Genomic DNA, 26,665 nt, shown 5'->3' with positions numbered 1-26,665 from the left:
ATTCATTTGATTATACTTATAAACTAGTATATTTTTAACATACAGCAGCGGGTAACGACGACCGGAGATATTATATACCACATATTTATCCAATCGTTTCTACTAAAATCGCATTTTTTTTTCTTTCATATTTTACATAACCTAACGGCGGGACAAGCGTAGTAATGAATAAACCGTGTGACCGTTCTTACTAATTTTTTATTGTTTAGATGGGTGGACGAGCTCAAAGTCCACCTAGTGTTAAGTGGTTACTGGAGCCCATAGACGTCTACAACGTAAATGCGCCACACACCTTGAGATACAAGTTTCAAGGTCTCAAGTATAGTTACAACGGCTGCCCCACCCTTCAAACCGAAACGCGTTACTGCTTCACGGCAGAAATAGACAGAGTGGTGGTACCTACCCGTGCGGACTCACAAGAGGTCCTACCACCGGTAAATGTCATAGTATTTAAAGGTTATTATTGTAGACATTTTTTTTACACAACTTAAAATTACATATTAGTAAAAAAAACGGGCCAGAAATTTAATCTAATCGTGGCTGGGTTATCTTCACTATCTTCGAGCCAAATTCTAAAACAACACAGATACCAAGGTATGCAATAGCAGTGGAACAATTGAAGGAACGGTCAACTATTTAAATGAACACTAATCACTAAACTCATTAACATGTAGGACGATAATAAGGCACAGAGAGGTGAGGAAGACGACATGGTCGTAAGTAAGCAAGATAATAGAAGATTTTTTTTAAATGGTAACCACCACTTATATTTGGAAATTAGCAATGCCAATACAATTTGAACAGGCTGCCAGCGTGAGTGATCATTGACTAATTTTACGTTATGTATCAAGAGAATTTGTAAGTAACGTATTAATACGTGTATAGCTAACTGTGTACCGATCAGCTAACTGTAATTCATTTAAGCAATAAAATAAAAAAATCAAAGCCAGAATTGATTCAGCTGAGGCATGAGAAACGACGACAAACAGAATGGTTATTAGTCAATTAGTGAATCTATACTATGAATATATAAATCTACAGTGGTTTTTACGGATGTTCCGTTATAACTACTGAGCCGTGCAACCGACTTGAAACTTGGTATCCATGTAGAAAATACATGTACTTAATGGATAGGCTAATATTTATATGAGTGTTGGACTGCCTACACCAGTTGCGGGGGCGTTAATAATGAGAATCTTTGTGGGGATGAGAAATAATAATGTTAATTTTAAATGCCCAGCGAAGCGGACGGGCACAGCCAGTCGCTTTATAAAACTTGCCCTGGCTGACTGATACGTTGAAATTCGGATAAAGTAATATCACCTTCACACTACACCTACCAAGCTTCATCTCTGCACTCCCCTAAGGTAGACTGTTAGAGAATGGCTATGGCATTAAGTCCGCCTTCATACTTTCTAGTATAAGAAGTTATAAATAAATAAATAAATAAATAAAGCCATTCGATCTTAAAAATTTAAATTTCCACGCATTCTAATCATCACAGAACCAATAAGATGAAAAATAATTGGCATTGATAATATTAGTTTACTTAAGTGTTCTATGTAATTTATCTACTTAAACGATGCGGTTGAAACTCAGTAGGTATTATAGGATCTGAAATTAAAAATGGAGAAAGCGTATACTTTTGGTCGATTAAACTGGGGATCCGCATTATTCTTTCAAACAATTAGAATATAATTTTTTTTTAATTTACCATACATGTCATGTTATTTGGGGCCAAATTATACGATCAGCTGAACGGATTCAAAATGTTACAATAATTAGTTGGGCCAATTAAAAAAATACGTTAAATTTTACATCGAAATAGTGATAAAATACATTTAATTTTTAGTTACTTTTATTGGTATCCGGTTATTAATAATTATTAAAATGTGTTAATATATTTTTATTTGATTATATTATTATATATCTGAGTTTCATGTTTGATGCTTTGAGTATTTATAGGTCCTTGCCCTCGAATCCGGCCTACGAAATAGTTTCATCAATTTATACCTTGTTAGTACAGCAGGGATCTTATCTTTTTTTATTTTTATTTTATTGCTTACATGGGTGGACGAGCTCACAGCCCACCTGATGTTAAGTGGTTACTGGAGCCCATAGACATCTACAACGTAAATGCGCCACCCACCTTGAGATATAAGTTCTAAGATCTCAGTATAGTTACAACGGCTACCCGACCCCTCAAACCGAAACGCATTACTGCTTCACGGCAGAAATGGGCAGGGCGGTGGTACCTACCCGCGCGGACTCACAAGAGGTCCTACCACCAGTAAAGTATCTATTAGGCCACGGACGCTTCTTACAGACATATTATAATGTTCTGTTAATAATTAATACCTACGTTTAGCAGCTTTTGACTAATACGATGAATCACAATCTATCTTCGGACCCAACGAAGACATGTGTTTTAAAAGTGTTGACGTATATGGCACGATGACGACATCACGTGTTTGAACCAGATTCGTTATTACTTTGTGGGAATTTCTGTATTTAATTCAGATACGACGCGATCGAAATATCAGCCAAATGATTATTACCACTACAGCGTAAATACTGTTTTAAGTCGTAAGTATGTGAATGTTTTTTTTATGACATAAAGTACCTACCAAATTATTGAAAGGCGATTGCATGCAGCAGAGATGCGAATGTTGCGATGGATGTGTGGAGTAACGAGAATGGATAGAATACGGAATGAATATGTTAGAGGAAGTCTGAAAGTGGCACCTGTGACAGAGAAGCTGAGGAGTGCGCGTTTGGGATGGTATGAACATGTGATGAGACGAAATGAAAATGAGGTTGTTAAGAGAGTGTTAACTATGAATGTGGAAGGATTTAAAGAGGTAGACCTAAGAAGAAATGGATGGATTATGTGAAAGACGATATGGGTAGGAGGGGAGTTAGCGAAGAAATGGTATATGATAGAAGAGTATGGAAGGAGCAAACATGTTGCGTCGACCCCAGGTGACTGGGAGCAGGATGATGATAAAGTACCAAATTATTGTGTTGAAATTCCGCCTGGCCTGGAAATCAAACAAGGTCTGCCGCTAGCCGAGGCCAGAAAATCTTACGGGGTAGTGAGTTTGTTTGACTCCGGCACCTTCAGATTAAGAATTATCACTCCACCACGATTCGTCCATAGCGGTATCCCTTTTCTACATAGCCTACTTAAATACCTTTAAGTTCTATCTTGAATACCGGGGGAAAGTATCGGTGTTGGGAGACTACATTTACGTTTGGTTTGGTATCCTTGAGATGCCTTAGCTATAGTTATGATCGTGACATCTTCATAAAGGAAATTAGAATCCTTTCAACATTCGTTTGAAGAGATATAGGACATGCATGTCCCCGAAGGAGGTCCACATTACTGTTTAATGAAGAGAAAACATTGTGCTATTATTGAGGATGAATGATCTGAAACGATTCTATGTGGTCATTTAAGTAATATGGATGAGCTCCCTTCAACGGTCGGTTGTGATGGAACAAAGATATTGGTATCAACTCTTATTTTTTCTTACCTACATATACGCTAGTAGCTTCAGGGACTGTTTCAAATACTCACGGACTGATGGGTGAGTTCACGGGCTCAACCTGAGAGAGTTTGTTAACACTGGCCTTAACAAGAGCAAGCTGTACTTCACATAATCTACCATCGGATCGGAATCACAAATTCTTATAACAGGGGTCATACTTCAAAAAAATAAATATGATCACTATATAGTTTTTAAAATCAATGGTACGTTGATGCAAAAAGCTGCGGAGTTGAATCGCGAATCCGGTTTTGAAATGACTCATCGTCGACCTCAGAGCGACCTCCGAGATATCCGAGTGTCCTCACTACACACAAAGTGGGCTTATTGTCAATTCGTCAAGTTTTCCATGATAAATAGAATGCTGTCGGTAAAATTGAATTCTATAGTAATAAATAGATTTGAGAATTTTTCAATTATGGAATACTTTGGCTTACTAAGATTAATATTTACTGTATTTATTATACGCTATGATTACTGTTATTAGTTTTAGGTGACTGTTAATAATATGGCCACACTATTATTCGGTGCTAATGTTCGTAACGTCGGTATTAAGAAAATCACAACAATATCGCGAGATTAAGCCGTAATAGTAGTTTTAATTAGAATCATTTATCTATTGTTCTGGTCACTATCTATTCTATTATCTATCCTTCATCATATGACCACCCCGTAACGGTTATCAAGTACTTGACAAAAAAAATGAACGGTTACAAAAAAGTATAGTCACTAAACTAATCAAATTAATACGTACTAGCTAATACTTCTATATTGTATAATCAAACGAGTAAGCCAACAATTATTATGCTATACACGGCGATTTAGCTGAAGGTAAACATTAGATTGTCAAATGAACAGACCGTTTAATGATCTAATATGGTTTGCTATTGTTGCTTTTATTTACTAATTCAAGTTGCCTATACAAACACCAATAAATAAATTTCATCACTCAATCCATGTCAATTGTTTTTTTTTTTTTTTATGATTGATGGATTACTGGTGGCCCGGAGGCCTTTCCAGTTTCACCAGGACAGGTGGGCGAGCAAAGGCTCAGCCAAGAAGGGGTGGGATTTGCTAACAGCTACCAGAGCGCCTCCGAAGAAGACCTAACAGCTCAAGAGTAGCTGCTTCGCGAATGAATCTACTACCGGATCGGAATCGCGATGTCAATTGTATGAGAATAGGGGAAGTACTATTTAGATAGGCTAGGCTTAGGACTCGATCGATTAATAAGGTCATCTACAAAAGGTTTTAATAGTAGCAGGGTTTCAGTAAGAACTCAATAACAGATAGGACGAGGCCATTTTTTAATTAATTAAAATTAATTAAACATCAATTAAAATCAATTAAACAAATATACTCAATAGTTGTCGGTTTGTATTAACGTAGCAGACATGATTGCCCCTCGTGTTTTATATACGGCATTATCTGATTCAGGAGTAAATACATTACGACGTGCATGACTCCACAAATCTTATGATATTTTATCGAAGTCTTACCCCAATTTGGGATAACGGCTACCCGACCTTCATCAGACCGGAACGAGTGATCATAAAAAAGTGATGTCCAACTGTGGCACTAATCCGTAGGGCCTGCAATGCGGTGTACTACTAGTGGTCATGATTATAATAAAGAGAGAGACTAGAGGAACACAGGTAGATGATAAGAAGAGATGTAAGAACAGTAGAAAATGAGGTCAATGTATTATGTTAGGTTAGGTACCTTGAACTAATGATGAGAAAGTAGAAATATCGAGTTCATTAAATCAGTGTGTTCAATATTTGACAATTATATATCATCATTGGGGTAACAATCTAAAACTTGTAGATTCAATCAATATTATTGTGAAATACTGCTCTGTTATATTGAATCACATAAGATGTAAGAATTACTAACGTTTTTTCGCGCCATTCTAAAAATTCGAATCAGAAATCGAGTTGCCATATGTTGTCATATGTTGCTGATCGTTGCGTATTATTGTTTAAGTCGACGTGGCCCCAAATGACGTCACCTATAGTTATATTGCGTTCAACTGTTTTAAGAAAACGCTTCAGTTTTAAAGAGACAAGAACTGTCCCATTCCCTTCTTTATTTTAAAACATAATATTTTACATAGATTTTTTAATTCCTAATTAATCTCGCCATAAAAATCACTGAAGCTTGAACATAGTGATAGATACTTTATACGGTATCTCGTATATTTGTATAAGTTTCCCTGGCGTGCAGTAAATTTTGTCTTGCGCCAGTACTGAATGTAGGTAGCCAACGATTCATCAAAACACGTACGAGAACCGAGAGGGCGTGGCGCCATCATCACGCTGGTTGCTCTCGTGTTCAATTAAGACGTAGCGTGGACTATAAAATTATTATGAACGAGTGTTACAGATACACAAATACCTATTAATCATTGCGCATGCGCTACACTTACAACAAAGATAACAAGTATTTTTTGTTGCACTTGAAGAATTGTAATTTTTTTTTCGTATGAATTTTTATTATTCTCACTTTTTTTTTTAATGCATTCGAAATTTTATCGTATATCAAATAATGTAGTAATTAAGGAACATTTTTCTTTAAGCACTTTTTCGATCATGTTTCGAGGCGTTAACATTTAAGAAAACTAACAGTAATGTTGCCAGTAACCATAAAAAATATGCGTCAAATTTGAATTGTTCCACCGTTAACGGCTGACAGCCAGTGACAGCTGTTCCCTTCGCTACGCACATGCCACTATATATATGCAGCCAAGCACGCCGCGGACTTAAGGCATGTTGTATAATAAGACAAAATAATTAGCACACACACACCACCTCATCCACATTGAACAAATTGCTATTCCAAGACGAATAGACAATTTTTAATTTTTTATTTATCGAGGTAATTTCTTAAACATGTTATTATTGGTTAGGTACTTAATTTTGTCGTTATAATTATTAATGCTAAAACGTAAGTATCGTCGAGTATTACTATGACATTATTTCAGTACTACGAATGGTTAGTACAAGATTTTTCACAGGTTAGAGCCCCGTGAGCTCACCTACTCGTTCGGTGAATCTGACATGACCCCTCGAGGTCAACAGAAAAGGTATTAAAAAAACAAAGATTTTTATAGTAATCGGCTATGTATAATACAATTGACTAGTTATTTCATTTAATAAAAATACTATGGATATTGTAGTAGTCAGTCAGTTCTCAGCTCCAGCTAATCTATATATATATAAAATGAATTGCTGTTCGTTAGTCTCGCTAAAACTCGAGAACGGCTGGGGCGATTTGCCTAATTTTGGTCTTAAATTATTTGCGGACGTCCAGAGAAGGTTTAAAAGGTAGATAAATATGAAAATGCTCGAAACTAAATAAAAATAACAATTTTGTTTTTCCCTTGATGTGTCCTCCGTCGGACGGATTCTTTTTGTTTGTTTCAAGTTTATTTTGTACAAAGGTTTAGGTATTTTATTTATCGATTGAGGCACTACGAAGTCTGCCGGGTCAGCTAGTTTATGATATAAAATTAAATAGGTTTTAATTATTGCTTAACCGGGTGAGCACCTGGTGTTAAGTGGTTACTCGAATCTATGGATATAACGACGTAAACACGGCCACCCACCTTGAAAAATGAAGTCTTAAGCTGCTTTCAGACTACTCTATAATATAATGGCTTAAAGTAAGTATATAGCTCATAGCACAACAATATTGCGCAAGATACTTTTTTTATTTCGTTTTTTTATTGCTTTGATGGGTGGACGAGTTCACAGCCCACCTGGTGTTAAGTGGTAACTGAAGCCCGTAGACATCTGCAACGTAATTGCGCCACTCACCTTGAGATATAAGTTCTAAGGTCTCAAGTATAGTTACAACGGCTGCCCCACCCTTCAAACCGAAACGCATTACTTCTTCACGGCCGAAATAGGCAGGGTGGTGGTACCTACCCGCGCGGACTCACAAGAGGTCCTACCACCAGTAAAAAAGTTTGTTAAGTACGTATTTCATTAGAAAAATTGGTACCCGCCTGAGATTCGAACACCGTTGCATCGCTTAACAGAAATGCACCGGACGTCTTATCCTTTAGGCCACGACGACTTAGAGTGCTCGTGTCCATGTGGAAGGCAGCGGCTTGGCTCTGTCCCTGGCATTGTTGAAGTCCATGGGCGACGGTAACCACTCACCATCAGGTGGGCCGTATGCTCGTCTGCCTACAAGGGCAATAAAAAAAAAAAATCCTTGTTTATTATAGCCTTGACAGCTGTTCTTCATAATTCGCGAAATGGGGCTTGATGCGAACACACCGCGCATCCTGTGTCCTTTAGGTCACGACGACATATAATGTTAATTGCGTTACAGCAACTTACTTTATATCACGTTAAAGACCCCGGGGTTCAGGGTTGAAGCGTCTCTCTCCCCTCTTTGAAGCGAGCGCAGCTGCTTACGAATAAAAAACAAGCCTTCATTAAAGATATTAACTTAACTAGAATGACGTGCATCAAGTATAGTGTTTTTTTTTGCGATTCCAGTACGTCCCTCAAAAGATGTGTTCGTACATCTTTGTTTATGAAGAGTAAAAACTTGTATATTTTACGCATAAAAAAATACACGGCGTAATTGTGTCAACAACATAATTAAATATTGTTATTGAGAATCGTATCCAGCCTTAAACGCTAATCATCTGGTCAGTGGCAGTGTGCCGCTTAATTCAACATTTTTTATTGCTTAGATGGGTGGACAAGCTCACAGCCCACCTGGTGTTAAGTGTTTACTAGAGCCCTAAGACATCTACAACGTAAATGCGCCACCCACCTTGAGATATCAGTTCTAAGGTCTCAGTATAGTTACAACAGCTGCCCCACCCTTCAAACCGAAACGCATTACTGTTTCACGGCAGAAATAGCCAGGGCGGTGGTACCTACCCGTGCGGACTCATAAGAGGTCCTACCGCCAGTAAAAATTCAACATTCATAGTATACGACAAGGATCTTCCACAGAACGCGTGATATTGCTCGGTAGACCGTCAGTCCGAATATAATTCTTCAGAACTTTATGCAAGTTTATCTTGAAAATGTTATAAGCGAGAGTCAGGCATCTGTCAATTATTTTGTATTGTGTGATGGCTACCATAAGGGCCACAATAGCAAAGGAATGTTTTTCTATTTTTTTCCATTAAAGCTCCCTGGCATTCTTTCCATCTTCACCAGAACGGGTAGGCGAGCTCGAAGGCGCAGAGAATCGCGACCAGCTGAGTAGATCGGCGAGAAAGTATTGTTATTTATCATAGATTTACCAGTAATTTGACGCCGAACTTATAAAATCTGCAATTTTATGCATTATTTATTTCCAGTGTTTTGAATACTTGATTCGTTTTCGTGGTCATGGACAACTGTTACTGACAATATGTTGTTACCCATCGACATAAATATAAACATAATGCTACCGTTTTTGAATTTTACCGTTCTTTCCAGACAGAGATGCATTTATTTAGAAATTTGTTTAGGCAATTCTGTTGCAAGTTCTACAATATTGAAATTCTGATTTATTTTCCTATTTTTTTTCGTATTTAATTATGTTATTTCGTTTAGATTTGGTTATTTCGCAAGCAAAAAAAAAAAAAAAAAACTATATCACTACATAATATAAAACAAAGTCGCTTTCTCTGTCTCTATATATCTATCTGTCTGTCCCTATGTATGCTTAAATCTTTAAAACTACGCAACGGATTTTGATGCTGTTTTTATAATAGATAAGAGTGATTGAAGAGGAAGGTTTATATGTATGATAGCATCCATTAAATAGTGGAGAAATCAATAATAAATTACAGTTTCCGAAGCGAAGCAAGGGCGGGTCGCTAGTTAATGATAAGTTAAAAAGTAGTGATCGGAACTTTTTAAATGGGACAACATTGAGAAGCATCAGATTTAAAACATATTAAAAATAATCGTCAAGATCGGTTCAAATTACAGTCGAATTGAGAACGTCCCCGTGCTTTTGAAGTCGGCTAAGAACAGGCCAACCTGTGTTAGTTGACGGCACGCTTTAACGCTTTTTAAGAACTACTAGAAAGTACACGTACTAAATTCAACCGTTTAACTCAAAGCTAATGCAATGAAAGAGAAAATGCGTTTTTGCAGCGTAATGGTCGTTGAAGCGAGACCTACATTAAAAAATAATATTCTCTTGCAACGTTTATCGGTAAATTAAAGTCGAGAACCGCGTTAATACGATAAGTGATAGCTATTGGTAAAACGGGCAGAGATATTGGAAGCTGTATTTATAAAAACCTTTCTCATTTTAACTCAATTAAAATTTATGTGAATATCGAAATTAAATTCACCTACTTTCGTAAGCAGCTTCGTAATTATTTTTAAGATAAAATTGATATGATGATAATAATATTGTTTAGCTGTGTTATTTATTTAATGTAGTACCCATATAAATATTATCTTTATTTTAGTCAATGCCAGCAGACTATACTCACGGTACACTTTTATGTGATAAATAATTAAATACACTGCCCGCCAAAAGTTTGAGACTACCTTAATTAAATTAGAAAAATTAATACTCAGAAATAAAATACTTATGAGAATTACACATACAACAAAAACTTCCAGATATATCAATCTAAATATTAAGTAATTCTATGAACAAAATATAGGTCACGTATAAGAGCCACGATTTGAGAATTTGTTTTAAAACTTTTAGATATATGTACATACGCAATATATAAAAAAATATCACAATTTATTTCGAAATATGACCATCAATGCGAATTAAAAAAAAAACTGGACGGTACTGAACTATCCTACAAAGCAGTCACAACTAAAACTTTTACTATACTTTTACGGCGTAATCTCCTCGCATTTGTCTTGTAATGTAGAATGTCTTTACAGTGGTCACGTAATATGTAAGTGTTCGAAAAATTGGAAATAATTAAATTAAGGTACCTAACGAATGCGAGATTAAAACAAAATGCATAAAAACACAGATTGCATATATAGTTCAGCGCGAAATTACTGGTAATTTTTTTTTATTGCCCTTGTAGGCAGATGCGCATACGGCCCACCTAATGGGGAGTAGTTACCGTCGCTCATGGTCTTCAGCAATGCCAGAGGCAGAGCCAAGCCGCTGCTTACAGCTTAAAACTATCCACAAGCCTCGTTTGAAGAAGGACATGTCATAGCGCTCGGGAAACACCGTGGAGGGGAGCTCATTCCATAGCCGGATGGTACGTGGCAAAAAAGATCTCTGGAAACGCACTGCGGATGACCGAGTGGCTCCAGGTAGTATGGATGAACTCTACTCCGGTAGCGGGCGGTGCGATAGTAAGAACGATATGATGGTATCATCCCGGACAATTCCTAAATGTGATGTAAGTGTAATTGTATGGCCAATAGCAATAGTTTCACGTCCATCTTTTTTTTATTTTTTGCTTAGATGGGTGGACGAGCTCACAGCCCACCTGGTGCTAAGTGGTTACTGGAACCCATAAACATCTAGAACGTAAACGCGCCACCCGCCTTGAGATATAATTTCTAAGGTCTCAAGTATAGTTCCATCTTCTTAGCCGGTCGCGTTTCTCAGCGTTCTCGCCTGCGGCTTGCGTCTACGACTCGCTGAAACCGGAGTAAAGCGGTTACAGTTTAATAAAACCATTGTATCACTCAGTAATTCAGGTTTTGCTGTATCGTTTGTATACCGATTTCGAAAGCTTTCGTTGCAGCTCGCCCCCGATACAACACGATCATCCGACGACCATGACAATTGATTCGACAGACACGAACAACTAACCGTAACTCCATCCCTCTCACTTTCATATGACCTGAAACATTTTTTTTTGTGGCCAGCAAACGCTAGAGTTCGTTATAACTGCGCATAGACATCGCCAATCCTAACACTCAAAATCAAATCAAATGAAATCAATTTTTTTTATCAAATTCTCTTTATTTTTATTTTTATTCAACATAAATGAAAGTACATACTTGTTGAACGTCAAAAGAACTACCGCTAATCACAAAAACTAGCCTCCGTCCTGAGAAGAACTGGCAAGAAACTCAGCATGTCTTTTTTTTTTAATATTACATTTTTTTTTAAACATTACATTTTTTTTAAATATTCATTTTTACAATGAGTATTATAACGTAACAATTATTGCAATATTGAAATGCCCGGAGCGAACAACTCATTCCCACTTTATGCAATCTTCTAGATAATCATTGACTTTATAGTAAGCTTTATTGCACAGATGTTCTTTAATAGTTTTCTTAAACCTATGTATATGTAGGTTCTGAACGTCTTGTGGGATTTTGTTGTACAGGCGTTGTACACGTCGTCGTCTACGACGAACCTAAAACGCATTCCTACACAAGGAATACTTATTTCCAATGTAGGTCTTCGTGATCAGAAAACCAAATTGATTTGGTTTCAAATGACGCATAATGAATTTCATCTGAAATAAGTTATTTTTATATTGGACAACGGCAATTTTACAGTAGGTTAAGGAAAACAGTTCATAGAAACAAATATAGGACCTATTTCTTTTTAAATGTTTTACTTAGAGTTCTCAGAATGTTTTCGAAGCTGTTCACCAATATGGGTCATTTTAATCGTTTTTTACAGAGTTCAGTCCAATACATACTTATAAACTGACATACAACGCAAGCTATTCGTTTAAATAATACAATATTTAAGTAATTATATACGACTTCATGCGATAGAGAGTTATCCGTTTCCTTTAAGATCCTAGTATCGTGAGCCAAACAAATATTAATATTATGTAGACTAACTCAGCGGTGTGTAACCACAATTAAGTATGTTCTATCGGAAATAACATGAGGAAAATTTTGAAATTTGTACCAGAGATTTGTCAATATATTTGGAGATTTGGTTCAGCTAGTGAGATATTCGTTTCCATAGATATATATTATACGGTGGCTGATAGCGGTATACTTATGCCCTGGTAATGCCGAAATATTCATGCCCAAAAGCGTTGAAAATGAATTGCGATCCAGGGGAAAAATTACCTCGTGTTCTTTTCACCATAACAAAAGAGAGAACTGTGAGTCCGCACGAGTGGGTACCACCACACCTCCTATTTCTGCCGTGAAGCAGTAATGCGTTTCGTTTTGAAGGGCGGGGCAGCCGTTGTAACTATACTGAGACCTTAGAACTTATATCTCAAAGTGGGTGGCGCATTTACGTTGTAGATGTCTATGGGCTCCAGTAACCACTTAAAATCAGGTGGGCTGTGAGCTCGTCCACCCATCTAAGCAATAAAAAAAACCTATTACATTAAAAGAACCACATTATTGATCATGACCGGTTCAATCTCAATTTGGAAAATACCTCTTTTGGAAAAGAGTTGGATTTTAAATTCAAATTAGAGGTTATTATTCATATACATTTCAATGCACACACATTCATTAAATTACATTTAGACTACGAATTCCAATTACCTATTTAAAATAACATTTCGAAATTCCCGTTTATCTTATCGCTTAGTGATAATATTGTGGGATTACGTCATGCAACTGCTCGTTCGACTTCGAACCAATAAAGTTTGATTATCGAAATAAATGATACATTTTTGCAGTTCATATTTTTGTTGGCAATCTAAGCAATAATAAAAGTTCTGTTTTACAAATTGATGACACCACAGTTTGTATCCTTTTCACACTTACTAGACGATGACAGAGCTTTGCTCGGAATTTTTTCTTTTTTTTTTTTGATAAATTGTGTTTTTCCGGTGTCTTAACAACGTCATCTTTTGAAATAGCTTTAGTGCTCTCAATTATAAAAAAATAGTATTATTATTCGCCAATAAATGTCAGGAAGAGTCATAAAGTTGATTATCGATAAAGTTGATTATTGAAAACATGATTAAAACAACATTTTCTGAAAATAAATCGTTGCTAGATCGATTTATCGCCCCCGAAATCCCCTGTATACTAAGTTTTATAAAAATCGTTGGAACCGTTTCCGAGATTCAGATTATATATACAAGAATTGCTCGTTTAAAGGTATGAGATTCTTATAAATGCATCTTTTAGATAGATTTTCAGCAGATTGGTCTTGTGAGACGTGCCTAAAAAGTATACGTGGACAAGATGATTACGCAAAGTATTTCGATCAGACGGTAATGCTGATGAGATTATAAAATATTATTCCCACGTCTACTGTAGATACAATATGAAACTAAGAATCACTTTTCACTATACCGTAATCTGAAACCATGCTATTAGGTTGACGTCAGTACATGTTTCTATCTAATTAATATTTCGATTATGGGAGTATAAGTACACGCACTCACACATTAACATTTTTTGAAAACCAATTGAAAATAGAATATACAGGTGTGTTGTTGGTAGACTGTCAAACATAAAGCTTATGAAAAGTTTTCATGTCAATATCTATAGAAGATAAGTTTTTGCGTTATTCTGCCTTGAGTCTTATAACAGCTTGTATGTATGTACATGTATGTAAAAAACTAGGGTCACAGTAGATAATTTCAGGATAAAGCAACTTTTAACTTACTTTAAAAAAAATCGTTGCCGGCTGACATCCGAGTTTGCAAGTCTGTTTCTGTTTTTAAATACAAGGTCAAACAATTCTATGTCTCATCAACCGAATGATCATTGTTCTATACTCTTCGTATACCTATACGTGTTACTTATAATATTTTGTATTCAAGTTTAACAATATTTGCTATGTGTATGTGCATTACTATGAATCTCATGTTGTACTTATTTGTTATTTTAGCTGTTCTACACACACTCATCACTTTTAATTATTATTCTCATAATCCTCTCGCAGCTCTGCTGGAAGAGATTTCTTAAAGAAATAAGCAGTGCCTTGTACATAATTTTCCTATTACTCTGTACTATGTCTTCTTTTTTGTGTGTACATAAATAAATAAATAAAATAAAGAAATGAAATTATTGCTTACATAGGTGTATGAGCTCACAGCCCACCTGATGTTAAGTGGTTACTGGAGCCCATAGACATTTACAACGTAAATGCGCCACTCGCCTTGGGATATAAGTTCTAAGGTCTCAGTATAGTTACAACGGCTGCCCCACCCTTCAAGCCGAAACGCATTGCTGCTTCACGGCAGAAATAGGCGGGGTGGTGGTACCTACCCGTTCAGACTCACAAGAGGTCCCACCACCAGTAAATTAAAAGTTTGAATTACTTTGTCGTTAATAAACAGTCAAAATCTCAAGTAATTTGCTTGTAGCGTTATAAGAAAAACAAAAAGTCGTATCTTATGTTCACCACCTTTTAAAGGATAATTCCTATCTCGGTCTGATGAAGTGACGTATCCTCTCACACAAAAGCAATTCCCTTGTACAACTTACTAGACTATAAGTTTGGTGTTTTCCTTTGGCATTCCATTTCTAAAGCTAAGACTTTTGACATTTTCAACTAAAGTTCACACATTTATTGTGTGGTTAACTATGCAATAACATTTCACATCTTCTTCTGTGAGGTTTTACGTAACAACTGTGGCGGACATGACAACAGAAATAGTGTTGTATTTGTTTTAAAAATCAAACAAGTTCACGATGTTGGTGGACGTCTAGCTCTGATGTAATAAATTCTAAAAAGCATTAGTACTAATTTCAAGGAAGACACCGTAGAAAGAGAAGCAAGTTTTTTTTCTTCTTTTAAAGTGACGAACTATTGAATGACCATACCGATGGTACGTCTAGCCAAAGAAGCCTTTGCCTGTTAAACTTAAAATGGCAATGAAATTTTAAAAAAAAGCCGCTTTAATGTTTGTGGTCCGTTATTCATTGAGTATTTAATTCGATAAAAGCCTTGGAGGAAAAATACAATTTTATGACCACGTTAAAATCGTGTTCGATCGACATATTAACCGTTCTCAGTTTATGTATATAAAAATCGTGTAATAGATAATATATAATATAATGTTATAATATATAATAATCGTGCTACAAAATTTACGGTGCCGATAATATTAGTTATATTTTTCCTCTGAGGATGAATATAAATACAAGAGCTAGGTTAGCGCCAACAAGAATAATTGACGCTGTTCTTTTATAATCACTTATCAGCAGACAGACATTTCAAGAAAATCGTCATTGCGTTCAAAACGTAGTACCAACACGGTGGATAATGTATTTAATTGACGAATAACCCACTTAAATAGCCCTACGATTAGATTTCAATAGTATCCAAGTATAAAACGTAATAATATAGTTTGTGATGTGTGGTTTCTATACTGTATTTATATGTTCTAGTGAAGTCTTTGCAATGACATAAGTAGTGTATTACATATGAAACGACTCTGTAAACACAGCTGCAACGGAGGCCGATCATCCAATGAGTTTTTTCTTCAATGTCAAGGATGTTTTAATGCAAAGAGACGAAAAAAATATTTTGCGTACTGTCTGTCGGCTTTCAAAATCACATTGCCTTGACTGTTAATGAAATTAATGTGAATGGTTTATTGTTTTTTTTATTATTATTTATTATTGATACGCTAGAGCGATGTTATCACTTGTTCATGAAATTATTTTTCATAGCGTTCAAAATCATTCTTAGTAAATAACGAAAATTTATTAGCGGTAGGCAGCGGCTTGGCTCTGCCCTTGGCATTGCTGAAGTCCACGGGCGACGGTAACCACTCACAATCATGGTGGGCCGTATGCTCGTCTATGCCTACAAGGGCAATAAAAAAATTACAAAAATACGATAACTGTTTTCCTATCACTACACTAACTACACTATCTAATTTCTTAGTATCCAATATAAGTTCGGCCATTAAAAACAGATTAAAATAAAACAATCGCGGTTTTTTTTTTAATAACCACGACACCGATAATGATTGGTTAGCGTGTCGTCAGGTGGTTCAAAAAGAACGAACGAACGAGACGATAATATTGAATGTTTTTCATGCATTTAATTGTACGTAAAGTCGATCAAATGTGATTCGTGGCTGATTTCACCGATAGCAAAAATTTTACAACAAAAACGCTATTTTCGATTATTAATTAAGTAACATCAACAGTTTAATGAGAGCGCTTTTTAATGATCAGTCACCCTATCAACCCTTTTTTTTTATTGCTTAGATGACTTTTATTGTTAGACATCTACAACGTAAATGCGTCACCCACCTTGAGATAAGGTTCTAAGGTCTCAAGAATAGTTACAACGACTGCCCCACCTTTCAAACCGAAACGCATTACTGCTTCACGGCAGAAATAGGCGGGGTGGTGGTACCTACCCGCGCGGACTCACAACACGTCCTACCACCAGTAGATATCGTTTTCCGTTTTTATCCTATTTTCCTACCTAGCCCTCCCTCCAGCTCCGATCTTGAATACTGACGATAAAGAGTCCTTTAAGGCCCGCAGGGTTGGCACTCCCACTATGCCTACAATAACATTTTTCTGCAATTATTTATTCCGAGTTGGGCAGTGACATTTGCGTTTTAGCGTCTAAGACCCTGGTGACAGCTTAACACCTGCTCGATTTAATTTGCATTACAATTTGACGATTCCTATATTTAAAAAAGATAATAAAAAAATATATATCTAATAGTATGAATCGGTTTACGGTACTAATATGCAGAACTATAGATAATCAGCATAATAATATGCGAATTATAATTCAACACGAACCAGTATCACCTGTAGAAATATTCAGTTTCGTACAATACCGTTGTATGCATATATATGCATTTCACTAATATTCATGCTGTATTTGCACTAGCTTTCCGCATTCAATTTGAATACTAATAAATATGGTTCGACACCCCTGGGTGTTTCGTATGGAGATTCTTGCATCAGTAGCTTCTTGGACCGTGGATAAAATTAGACTACCCTATTTAGGTTAGAAAAACAAGAAGTAACCCTAAATTGTTACATGTAAGCATAAATATACCTAGTCAGGTCATAAGTATTGTCACACAGTAAAAACTTTTCTTTTAGAATGCTGGCCACAAAAAAGTTTATTGAATTCGAATTTCGAATTGTTCATGAAAATAAAAATGTATACTTTTAGAATTTTACTCATTTTTAAATATGGAGTAGACGCTTAAAGAAGACCGGTTGCGGTTACGGTTACGCGCCAATTCAAATTTTTAACATACTGAAAAATTTGAATATAACCAAAAGATTCGTTTATCGTACCATCAAACGATACAATGAAGATTCTAGTGTAGATGACAGGTCAAGAAGTGGTCGCCCTCGGTCTGTTAGGACTCCAGCAGTGATAAAAGCTGTGAAGGCGCGAATTCAAAGAAATCCCAAACGTAAGCAGAAACTGCTGGCCCTTTAGATGGGGTTAAGCAGAACCACGGTGAAAAGGGTGTTAAATGAAGACTTAGGGCTTCGGGCATATCGAAGAAAAACAGGACATCGTTTGAATGCTCGTCTAATGGACCTGAGACTGAAGAGATGCCGCGCTTTGTTGAAGCGGTACGCGGGAAAAAAAAATCGGGAAATTCTTTTTTCGGATGAAAAAATTTTTACCGTAGAAGAGAGCTACAACAAACAAAATGATAAGGTGTATGCACACATTAGTGAAGAAGCGAGCAACCGTATTCCGCGTGTCCAACGAGGTCATTTTCCATCCTCGCTCATGGTATGGTTGGGAGTTTCTTATTGGGGCTTAACAGTTGTACATTTTTGTGAGAAAGGTGTAAAAACGAATGCAGTTGTGTATCAAAATACAGTCCTGACGAACCGTGTGGAACCTGTTTCTCATACCATGTTCAATAACAGGCACTGGGTATTCCAACAAGATTCGGCGCCAGCTCATAGAACGAAGAGCACACAAGACTGGCTGGCGGCGCGTGAATTCGACTTCATCCGGCACGAAGACTGGCCCTCCTCCAGTCCAGATTTGAATCCGTTAGATTACAAGATATGGCAACACTTGGAGGAAAAGGCGTGCTCAAAGCCTCATCCCAATTTGGAGTCACTCAAGACATCCTTGATTAAGGCAGCCGCCGATATTGACATGGACCTCGTTCGTGCTGCGATAGACGACTGGCCGCGCAGATTGAAGGCCTGTATTCAAAATCACGGAGGTCATTTTGAATAAACTTTAGTGTCATAAGAATCTATGTTTTGTTAAGTTCATTTTGGTATATGAATGGTTACATAATGAATAAACTTGTTTCAATTATTTTACATTAAACATGTGACAGAATTTATGACCTGACTAGGTATAAGATATTTACGTCTGACCATCCTTTGCCTATTATCCTCGCAGCCGACCTTCGTTTTATTTTATATTGTAATCATGTAAGTTTTTTTTCCATAAATTATATTGAAAATTTCAATACAAAAAAGACATCTTCGCTGAGTTTTTTCGCCGGTTCTTCTGTTCTGTGTATTTTTTGAACCATTTGTTGAGTTTATTTATGTGATTATGAACGTAAATTAAATTCCAATCGAAATAAATGATTTTGAATTACTTAGTAAAGAAATTAAAATTCCATTAAAACCTTTTAATTAGGTTATTTTTATTTCTGTTCAATTTAATTTATACTAGAAGTTCATACTGATAAGTTAACACACAGCTTATGTTTTATGAATTAAAATATCCAACATAATCATGTTAGTAGGTACGGGCAATGATCCGTGTCATAAAAATATTACAAGTATTATATATTTTTTTATTTTTTTTATTGCCCTCGTAGACAGACGAGCATACGGCCCACCTGATGGTGAGTGGTTACCGTCGCCCATGGACTTCAGCAATGCCAGGGACAGAGCCAAGCCGCTGCCTACCGCTTAATACTCTCCACAAGCCTCGTTTGAAGAAACACATAGCGCTCGGGAAACACCGTGGAGGGAAGCTCATTCAATAGCCGGATGGTACGTGGCAAAAAAGATCTCTGGAAACGCACTGTGGATGACCGCAGTGGCTCCAGGTAGTATGGATGAACTCTACTCTAATTATTACATACATTCATATCAGTATCATTTGTATGACGTATGTAGTCGAACTCTCAATTGTATTTAATAACAACCAGGAAAGAGTACTCTTCGTTCCCTAATACATTTCTGTTAGGAATATATTATATGAGTACTTGTGACTAATAATATCATGTCCTACATACTATCAAATCTCATCCAGCTAATAACAATATCTTAAATAAAGGTAGCTAACGACTTACTTACGACTACAATTAAATTAGAACACGGAAGCATAAAATAGGACTTCATTGAGCGCATCTATTATTAAAAAAAAAAACTATTTCCGGCCTTGTGTTGCTATTATGTTCATATGACGATATTTCTTTCACGATCTAAACGCAACGAAAGTTTTTTCGGGCCGCTGCACCGCGTTCTAAGGAAATATTCGTTCAGCACTGCGCTCTCAATGATCACGATGCCAATTAAAATTATATAACTTTAGTCAAGACTGTTGATGGACGACCAAAACATTTCTCTGATTTACGATCGCAAAAGGCTTATTATTTAGAGTAGGTACTTCAAAAGAATTTGTTTACATATTAATTTATGTATGTAATATGACGTGTCACAAGATTTCTTTTGGTATTCTTTTTTTAAATTTGTATGAAGTTTATAAAGGACGCGCGCCATTTTAAAAATAAGTAAGATGGACATGATGATTCTGAATTTTATGTTGCGACACAGTTAATAATAAACAAACCTAATGACAAAATGAAATCCGTGCAGAAATAAGAACATTATAAGTTGTAATTTGAAGCTAAGCAATAATGACGCAAAAGGTGGCAGTCTCTGTGACTATGCTACAGACTATTACTAACATACCTTGCGTGAGAGAGACTGATAATCCTCATAAAACCTTCTATAAAAATTTAAACATTTAATCTCGGTACTATAGCACCAATTTAAATTATTTTAACATCACCAAAGAATGCGCACACATTCTTTAGTGATGATTACTTAAAACTAAATCACTCACTTCATCAATATTATATGATTTAAGTACTGTACATTATAAGAGTTCTATAACTTTTCAAAACTCTATTTTGATTTTCCTCAACGTTAATTCTAAAACCTCAACTGCCATCCTTGTACACAAAAACTAAAATAAAGTAAATATGAGGAAAAAAGCTAGATTAATGTGTACAAGCAGTTTATACATGTGTAGGACTCGTGAAATCCAAAGACTGTACTATAATAACCTTGATATATTGCTTACGGCACCTGGTATGAATACAGATTATGCCGGTAACCCATTTTGCTGCTTATTACAATGTATTTTTTTTTTAATGAAACAAACGTGTAGATATCCTGAGTAAAAAAAAAAGTGCCGGTTTATTAAAACTGAGTTAACCATAAAAGATTTCTAATGGCAAATAATGAATATAATTCCATGGAAACAAATCAATAAGTTATTTATATTCACCATGATACATATTATTGTAATTTAGAAAGAATAGAATGTATCAAAAATGTATTCTCAATTAGAAGACTTACACGTATACTACAACTATTGGTAGCTACTAGCTACTATAACACATAGTATGGTGCAGGGGAAAATGAGACTGCTGTGAGATATGGATAAATGATTAGAGGGCAACAAACACAGCAATATAACAATGTAAGTATAATTTGGTTAAATAACCTTTAAACAAGATTTTGACAATACTTTAAATAGGAAATATCAAGGTTACCAAAATTGAGGAAAAAACATGCATAAAATATTTTCATAATTTTTTCCCTTATAATTAATAAATTCTTTCGATAACTCACATATTACTAATAGTTATCATGAAAGAGGTTTCTAGCAAAGCATTTTAAATATGAGATTAGTTTTACCAATGTTAATTAATTTCAAGTGGGCTAATAATAGAAATTTCATCAATCAATAAAAATACGATTATTTAATCAAAGTACTTATAGTCGGATTTTTTATTAGACGAAGTAAACTGACGTTTACTGTGTTGTCAGTTTTTGATGAAATAAAAATAGTGTTGTGACAATGTGAACGATTGAAAAAACTCCTGAATTATTGAAATTGCCTCGATTGTCTAGTGAATAGTTAGTGTGCCGAACTGCCGATATCGGGCACGGGGTTCGAATTTTAGCCGTGCTTTGTACATACCAACGAGTTTTCGACGAAACATTATGTTCCTATGGTATCTACCTGTACTGAATACCGACTGTTTTAAACATTAAGAAAAACATTGCGAGGAAGCTTGTAAGACTGTCCTATTTCCAATGCATCATATAGTTGAAACTATAGATGTATAAAATATAACAATTATAGGTACATAGGTAATGAAAATAAAAAAAACTGATTGTAGTTACATACTACTAGTAACATATTATTATATTGGATCACTTTAATACAATTTTATTGTAAAATATAAATAATATTCTTTTATAGTTTGAAATTAATGATTAACTCTTCACACTCATTGTTCATTTATGTGATTGAACGAGAACTGAACGCATCACTATTACTTTAAATATAGCAACATTATTTCACAAAGTGACATTAGCTACTGTCAGCTGGCTTCGTCTAATTAAAAATCCGACTATAGTCATTAATTGTGAGTAGGCATTTATAAACCTGAGTCACATTTTGGTAGATAAAATTAAAAGGTTGAATTTCACAGGACAAGATCGTCTTCACTCAATTGGTATTAATCAGAGGCATTAGGAGCTGTGTCTTGTACCAAATTGTTTTGTAGAGCTTTAGTTCAATTTATGTATGCTGTAGGTAATGGGGTGCCATTTTCATTACACCCTAGGGTGGCACTTAATGTAAATCTAGTCCTGAGTACTTTTTCTTTCAAGAAAATATGTCATCCAGTAAAACAGAACTTGATTTTAATTCAGAATTTGTCTTGTTCAGTTGTAAAATATTCTAAAATAATACTTCTTTTAAAGAGCTCAATAAAAAATCTGAACTTTAATATAAATAAAATTCATGAAACTTTTGATTTGTTTTTGAAATTTTAGCATTTAATTGTCAATTTAGTAAGTGTTACATATATATGTTATATTAAAGTAATTAATTTTAGTGTGATTAAGATTTACTGGAAAAATCTTGAATTGTAACTTTTTTGTTTGCGTTAATTGATTTTATATAAGATTTTTATCTTAAATATGCATGAGGTAGGCGTCTATTTTTAATATTTCATTAATAATAAATTAGAATAACGATTATCAACAACTTTATGTAGATATAAGAACATCGAATCTGAACCGAGTTGCAAACGACCCAAATAACTATGAGTAGAATTAATTTACTTTCATGCAAAAGTACAATCTGCATATTATCAACACCGGTTATTTGCAAGACGGAATAGTAAAAAACAACAGCACAGTCTGCTCGTGAGGCAGATCTTTATATCATCTTATTACAAAGGCTACACACAACTCTATTGACCGCTATATAAACGACTTTTCTCGCGCAATATACAATTGAAATAAAAACTACCTTTATTATAAGCTCGATCTCCGGAACGTCTCCATTAGCTGTACCATTTTCTGCGATTTCATCCGACATCGTGATTTAGGAAACACTTGAATTCAGCAAGGAAGTACCCGGGAGTACCTCTATTACACAATATCACACAAGCAACACGGTTCCAAAACACAGACAAACTGCCTTACTTCAGATTAGTCATTAGTCGTCGGAGCAACTGGCAAAAAGTAGGTAGGTATCAAACCATCAAACCAAGTGCCAACTGAGCTGCCAACGTCGCATTCTGACAGCTGCTATCAATGTCAAAACTTTGTATGTAGGTACTTGGGTAAAACTTAGCATGAACTAAAATCGTGAGATAACAAAATAATAGAAATAGGAATGCGTGCATTATTCTAAATTATGAATTATTTACTTATTATAATTATTTAGTAAATAATAACAGCCGATTATTTAACTTTACTATTCTATTGATAGATTTTTCTGTAAACATTAACAATTAAAATATTTAGAACTTACTGGCTTTTCTTGCGTATAACTCTGACTATAAAGAAAAAATGATGTTGAATGATGAAATAAACATTTATTGATCATATTTTCTAATTTTATAGTGAATGTTGTCTTAGATAATGAATAGGTAGTGCTAGCACACGGCTTAATATCCTACTTTGCTTTAATACCTACTGTAGGACTGGTCTGCCGACTTGACTGAAAACATGGCGGAAATTAGAGGTAAAAAGTTGTTTGAATTGTTTCATCGCAGTGCTTCCTACGTGTAAACGTTTAGTATTCTGCGCTATAGAGTTTGACATGACTCATGAGTGCTTAGATTTAAAAAAAAAATTAAGGTTATACGAATTCAACGCTCGCAACATTAGTTTCCGATCGCCACATGAAAAAAGATGATTAATGATTAAATTATTTTGGTAGTACCTAATCTGTATCTCATTATGACCTGGTTAAAAGATCTCTTTACTGTAAAATCTCTAAAACAAAAAAATACTCGTACAATCTATGAGACTTCTTGGCGGGAACGTGAATTTGTGTAATTTGTTCATCATCATCATCATCATCTCATTTCATTGCATTTAGTATCATCCCAGTTAATTGATGTCTCAAATTAATTATTTTCATTTAATTTCATTTCATTTCACTCCATATTATCATTTTTCATAAAAATAACAATATAAATTAAAATAAGACATGACCTAAAGGTCTTAGTTACCAAGTCATAAAATCCCATAAAAAAAAGTTAAAATTATAGGTAGGTAAGTCATCAAATATATTATACTCATGGAGTTAATAAGTACATACAACTAAACAATATCTCAAATATATTAAGTGTATAATCTATGTAAGTCATTTTTGTAAGAAAACAAAAGGAAAGAAAACAGTTTACCTACAAAATGAATACTCAAAAATGTGAACAAAATAAGGAAGCGAAAGAAAAAACATTTGTCGAAAAACAGGCTGAACGCATGCAGAGACTGCGTAACTTACACACCGCCCGAAACGAAGCTAGGACACAAAATCACCAAGAAGTCGTAGCAGAAGAGGCTAGGAACAAGCTACCAACGAACTATGAAGCTAAACGGCGCCAGGCAGAGTGGTTAGTAGAGGATCAGAAGAAACGAGAAGAAGCAGAAACAGAAGGCAAAAACTACGATCGAGTCAAATTGTTGAATATTTCTGCGATAGAAGCAGAGCGACTCGAACGTAAAAAAAAGAAAAAGAACCCAGACCAAGGGTTCTCGACGTATGAACATGCCACAATACGACAATACAACAGGTTAGTGAAAAACATGCCACCAGCGGATATGGAACGGTATGAGAAACAAAAGCAAAAGTATGGTGAAGCATTCTATGGAGGCCCCAACGTCATCATACATGGAATGCACGAAGATCATAAAGAGGCAGTAGACAAAATGGTTGATGATCTGGAAGGTCAGATTGCAAAGAGAACTAAATACTCGAGGAGACGAATTCATAATGATGATGCTGATATTGATTATATCAATGAGAGAAATGCTAAATTCAATAAGAAATTGGAAAGGTTTTATGGAGAGCATACTGCTGAAATAAAACAAAATTTGGAGAGGGGCACTGCCATTTAGCTTAAAACCACCAGAATATTTACTAAATGTATATTGGTATTTTAGATTGTAGATATATGCAATAATGCAATTCTAACTTGTTGAAGAAAAAAAATGAAATAATATTTTTTTATAAAACTGCTTTGATAATGAAAGTTAGAATATCAGAACCAATTTACATAAATGAATGCTACTACTTCTCATAGCATACACCAATCATAGTTTTAAACATTTATTTTTATAGAAAATAACACCCTAGGGCATAGCTACCATAGAGGTAATTGTGTATTTTTTATTTTTTGAGAAATGTCAAATAGTTTTTTCCTTACTTATTCACTGATACCCTAAGGGGCTATTCCAACTTCATAGGGATTGATAGGTAAGCTCACATGCTCAACCAGAGGAGATGGCAACACATGGTGTCTATCGTGACTCCTGGACCTGACTTATTGGCAGTCATAGAGTGTCCGTAGTGACCCACTAAGCGAAACATGGTTACTAGTCTGGCGATCAACATGTTAAGGAATAGCAACATCTTCTAAATTTGAAAAGGCACTAATTTTAAGTAAAACATCAAATTAAACAAATTTTCATAACAATTTTATTGTGATAAATGTATGTAATTATTAAATAAAAATATTACATATCAAATAGTATTACATTTATATTACAATTCTGTAAAAGCACTATTATTAGCAATATTCCTTGTTTCGCCTGAACAACATTACAGTTGCCACAATACCTAAAAAACCCATACAAATTGAGTACAATTCTGAGCAAGAACATTGTATCTTAAAAAGAAATATTACATTTTATGTAAACTATTCAATTTTGTAATAGAAACATTTTAGATTAGATTCATTGTAAATAAAACAGGAATATCAAAATGTACTATAAGTTCAGCGTATTGTTTCAATGTGCAAGACAATTACAATATATTTTAATAAAAAAATGATCCAGCATTTCATTTCTTAAAATATAACATAAATGAAAGAATAGGATTATATGTATATCACATTTTAAAATGTACATATGTATATTATATTATGTATATAGCATTTATATATATTTTATATATAACATTTATATATAGCTATATCATACATATTAGTTATAATAGAATTTTTATAAACAAAATTATATCTGGATCAATTTTTTTTTATCTGTATTCCTGGGAACTTGGATAGAAAAGTAAAAATGATCTTAGATTAATATGAGCCAGATAACTTGAGTGCTTTAGCTTACGCCCTCAGTAATGGCTAATAAGCGCAACAGCTAGCAGGGTGACATTTCTAAGGTTTTTGAAACTTGGCCCTTGGAACCTTATTGCCATCGCGTCCCGCGTATATTCTGATATACGTAAATATTTAATGCACTATATACTGGGTGTTAGGAGACTGCTTCTGAAAGCGGAGACGGCACGGAAAAAAATCGAACCTGATTAAAAAAAAAACATATTTTTAAAATGTTTTATTTGCCTTATTTACCCTCCATCATGTTAGTATAGCTAAATGAAACGATAGGTTTATAAAAAATGCTTTACTTTACTAAAAAAAACCAGCAATGAAACACAATCAAAAACAGCTGATGCTTGGATCAACGAACGCCCGGTCGCGACGTTTCTTTTATACG

At 35.0% G+C, this 26,665-nt stretch overlaps 2 protein-coding genes across 4 annotated transcripts in view; one reads left to right on the top strand and one right to left on the bottom strand.

Moving 5' to 3' along the window:
* The window catches only part of LOC733121 (chloride intracellular channel), a 50,436-nt gene extending 27,197 nt beyond the window's left edge, over positions 1-23,239 (bottom strand). Inside the window, exon 1 of one of the 3 annotated variants that reach the window (XM_012688847.4) lies at positions 22,953-23,239. In XM_012688847.4, the coding sequence (XP_012544301.1) occupies positions 22,953-23,021 (69 nt within the window). In that variant the 5' untranslated portion in view covers positions 23,022-23,239. 3 annotated transcript variants of the gene reach the window in all.
* A 919-nt stretch (positions 23,240-24,158) lies between these two features.
* On the top strand, positions 24,159-25,988 carry LOC101743775 (pre-mRNA-splicing factor Syf2). The gene is made up of 2 exons (XM_062677006.1): positions 24,159-24,208; positions 24,295-25,988. The coding sequence occupies exon 2, from the start codon at positions 24,347-24,349 to the stop codon at positions 25,052-25,054; it is 708 nt and encodes a 235-aa protein (XP_062532990.1). The 5' UTR covers positions 24,159-24,208; positions 24,295-24,346; the 3' UTR covers positions 25,055-25,988.
* The last annotated feature ends 677 nt before the right edge of the window (positions 25,989-26,665 follow it).

Source organism: Bombyx mori, chromosome 3 (assembly GCF_030269925.1).
Source record: "Bombyx mori chromosome 3, ASM3026992v2".
Lineage (NCBI taxonomy): Eukaryota > Metazoa > Arthropoda > Insecta > Lepidoptera > Bombycidae > Bombyx > Bombyx mori.
This window is presented reverse-complemented; position numbering and strand designations above follow the sequence as displayed.

What these genes read in the sequence shown, in the direction of transcription:
- LOC101743775 (XM_062677006.1), top strand. Translation starts at nt 24,347, where the DNA reads ATGAATACTCAAAAATGTGAACAAAATAAGGAAGCGAAAGAAAAAACA.